Here is a 3,881-nt window from a genome sequence, read left to right as displayed (position 1 = left end):
GAGGTCTATCATGTTTACTTCGTGTGATACTTCATGATTAAGAATTTAGTGGATAGGAAACCTCCCAAAAGATTGAAAGCGGGGAGACCGATAATGATATTATACGAGCTTGGCGAGTTTACCACAAGATACTTGATGCGAATGGTTTTTTCTTGAGATCCACTACCAAAAGTTGTCTTGAGGGTGATGTAACCTCGTACGTGGACCTGCTCGCCTGTAAAGCCTGCTAGCGTTCCTTTGAAAGGCTGTAGTTGTTCTGGGTCCAGGCCCATTAGATCAAACGTGTCATAGTAGAGGATATCAGTAGAACTTCCTGGATCTATCAATACTCTCTTTACATCCCACTTGAAGATTTGTAACGTGATAACCATGGGGTTGTCGTCGTGCGGTATGACATTTCGATAATCTTGGTTATGAAAGAAACATCAAGTTCACGTTCAAGAGCTTGTTCACCGTATTCTTGGCATAACATTACTTGTCTCACGTACTTCTTCCGAGATGAACTTGACTCTCCTCCTCCCGAGAATCCTCCCGAGATGGTGTTTAGTGTGTGTCTCTTTTCCTCGCATACCTCTTCCTTCTTGTTATCTGCTTTTTGCCTATTCTCACCCCTTCTTTCTTGAGCGTATCGCCTCAACTTTCCATTTTGTATTAATTTCTCGATTTCTTGGCGGAGATGTACGCAAGATTCAGTGTCATGTCCCCTTATTTTGTGGTATTTGCACCATTTGTCTTTCTCTGCCTCTATGGTGGACCACCGTGGCGGTACTGGATCTGGGATCAACTTTTTTTCGTAGGCTTCCTTCATGATGCATTCCGGTCTGGTATTTAGAGGGGTAAAATCCTCCGGGCGTGGTTTGTAAGAGTAAGGCGCATAGGGTCGCCTTTCTGTTCTTCTGTAGGGGGCTCGGTCCCTGTTTGCTGTTGGTTGATAAGCTCGTCGCTCCGTGTTATTAGACGCACGCTCCTTGACGTCCCTTGCTTTCTTTTCCGCATTGCTTTCTTCGCCCTTGATGTAACAATCCGCCCTGGCGATTATCTCTTCCATGGAATCGGCAACTTTTTGAGCCAGGGATTCATTAAACTGGCCCGCCCTTAGTCCGTTCTGGAAAGCTCCTACAAATACTTCCTGATTAGGGTTGATTACTTTTATGGTTGTGTCGTTGAACCTTGCCAGGTAATCTCGGAGAGATTCACTATGTCCTTGGCGCACGTTGAAAAGGCTGGTTGCAGGGACCTTACGATGGCGACTTGCAGAAAATTTTTGAATGAGTTTTCTCGTCATGTCTTGGTAACTGAGAATGGAGAATCTTGGAAGATTCATATACCATCGCAGGGCGGCGTCAGACAGGGTACCAGCTAACAGTTTGCATTTGAGGGAGTCTGGGGCTCCAACTACGGCCATGCAAGTGTTGAAAGCTGTCACATGCTCCATGGGGTCACTCTTTCTGTTGAACGCGGAGAGGTGCGGTGGCTTCAAGTTCTCTGGTACCGGTGCCCCCATATTTCGACGAATAAGGGCTACGACTCCGGATCATCCATCTCGCCGTGATGGGACTCATCTTTTTTTTCTTGCTGCTTCTGTTGTATAGTTTCCATTGAGGCTTGTAGGGATTTATTATGTTCTTTCAGTTGGGCGAGTTGGGTTCGCAGGGATTCCAACTCTTCCGGTGTTGCCATGGTGGCAGGTCCTTCTCTAAATCACACGTGAGGCGCGATCTAGGTTGGTCGAAGGTTGTGGTTCTGAGTCGCAAAGAGGACTTACGATTCAGAAGTTCAGGTTTAGGGTTTCGAAATCACGATTACCGATTCGGAAATGTGGTCAAGGCTAGTTTTACCTTTTCCCACAGACGGCGCCAACTGTACTTGCAAAAGTACGGTAAGGGATCCTAGGGTTAAGAAACGTATATTAGCGTTTAGACTGATGGTTAGATGCCTTGAGAATGATCTCTAGAGTGGTATTCATAGCCTGTTATGGGCTTGGGTTTTGGTTGCTTGGTTCCCAAGCAATAGGGGTATTTGTGTATTTTAGGCGGCTTCTTAGAGGTTTCTAGAAGTTTAGAAGGGTGGTGCCCTAAGGCGACGCGCCTAGTCCTCAAGGGCCCTTCCGAAGGGGGCTTGAGCTCTTTTGGAGGTCTCAGAGCCTTTGTAGAGGGCTTCCTAGCCCTTGGGATTATTATGATGGTTCACATATAAATAAGGATGGGAATCCAACTAAGCACAATAAGCCTCCCGATCCCAATTTAATGGGGAAAGATCACATGCAAATTGAAGAAATCAACAAAAATGTGGATATAGAGGTCATGAAGAGCATGGCAAGGACTGAAGATAAAGATATATTTATGGGTTTGACCCATGATATTCAAATGGCATGAATTAATGGATTTTTTTTAATCTTATTTTGTGTGTTATCCTTTTTTTTAATGTTATGATAATTTGGAATTGTAGGGATGCTCAAAGAAAAAATATCCGACGAGCAATTACTAACTTTTGCAAGAATAATAAAGTGGATATGGTAGCCGTGCAAGAAACACGGTGTAGCGGCAACATTGCAATCAACACCATAAAAAAGCTTTTTGCCTTTAAATTTTATTTAGTTTCTGAAGCCAGAGGTCTGGGGGCATTTGGCTGATGTGGAATGGAATAGACATTATTGTTCATTTAATTAAAACTAACTTTCACTTTCTCCATGTGTAGGTTAGCAAGCAGAGTATGGACCCTTGGTTGCTTACAATGGTTTATACGAGTCCTCGGGAGCACGAGAGGAACGAAACATGGCAAAAGCTTCACCATATGGTGGCAACTATTGAAGAGTCGTGGGTTATGATGGGTGATTTCAATGAGATTGCAAATCCAAATGAGGAAAAGGAGGAGTGCAAGTGGACATTAGAAAATGTCATAATTTTAACAATCGAATCAATGACTGTAGGTTGATGGAGGATTTCAATGACATCCTTCATATGGCTGCAGTCCTCAGTCAAGTGTTCATGACCCTTGTGGAACCGGCAATACTTTTTTATCGGTTCCATTCTTCTCCTGAGAAGGAGCCTTTGGTGGTTTAATCCCAGCCTCTTTCAGATCGGCAGTTGCAATCTCAACTAGGACTTTTTCCTTGGACATCACTAAGGGTGTGTAATCCGTGAAGTGACTGACGGGTCCCTTGCCATCACGGGCTGGCTTGCCTTCCCTTTTTTCCCTTGGAAGGGCTTTTTGGAAGATTAAGTCACAGGATCTTCCTTCATGGATTTATTGAGGTTGTCTGCGTACAACTCCTCCTCATACTGGATGTATGTTTTGGCGGTCGGTAGGAACTCATTCAGAGTCCTTGGGCGATCGAGTTGGACAACCTTTTTCACGTCAGTGCCTGCGCACAGACCTTTTGCAATTAGGTACTCTTTCATTGAATCGTCGGCACCTCGTACTTACACATCTTCTTTATTGAACCTTTCGATGTAGTCTCTAAGAGACTCACTTTTTTCTTGCACTATTTCTTCAAGGGACGCCACCATTTTGGGTTAGGTCATAAAAGCAGTGAAATGAGCAGTGAACTCATGGCACTGATCGTACCATTAGTTAATAGAGTTCTTCCTTAGGTTTTTGAACCATGTCATGACTCCTCGTCAAAGGGTAGTAACGAAGAGCTTGCATTTCACGGTGCCCCACATCGATCGGTAGGTGAGGACGACGTTGATGTTTTCAATGTGCTCGTCCGGATCCATTGTCCAATCGTAGGAGTCCATCTGAGGTGGTTTCTCCAGTCCGCGGGGGATTTGGGCATTGTGGATGCGTAACATGAAAGGACCGTAAGTTGCATGATCGTCTTTAGATCCAGATGAGGACCAGAAGTGTCTGTTGCGCCTACGTGGCGTCCTCCTTAGGGG

General features: G+C 44.8%; 1 protein-coding gene across 1 annotated transcript; it reads right to left on the bottom strand.

The window, feature by feature from the left end:
* Positions 1 to 334: 334 nt before the first annotated feature.
* Positions 335 to 1,504, bottom strand: LOC146945512 (uncharacterized). Its single transcript, XM_085748073.1, has one exon. It carries the CDS (start codon positions 1,502 to 1,504, stop codon positions 335 to 337), a length of 1,170 nt encoding a protein of 389 aa, XP_085604199.1.
* Positions 1,505 to 3,881: the final 2,377 nt, after the last annotated feature.

The sequence above is a fragment of the Medicago sativa genome, chromosome 2, assembly GCF_051527215.1.
Source record: "Medicago sativa cultivar Bolivia chromosome 2, Bolivia_mono, whole genome shotgun sequence".
In the NCBI taxonomy this organism is placed as follows: domain Eukaryota; kingdom Viridiplantae; phylum Streptophyta; class Magnoliopsida; order Fabales; family Fabaceae; genus Medicago; species Medicago sativa.
Note: the sequence above shows the minus strand (reverse complement) of the source record. Positions and strands in the feature narration are given on the sequence as shown.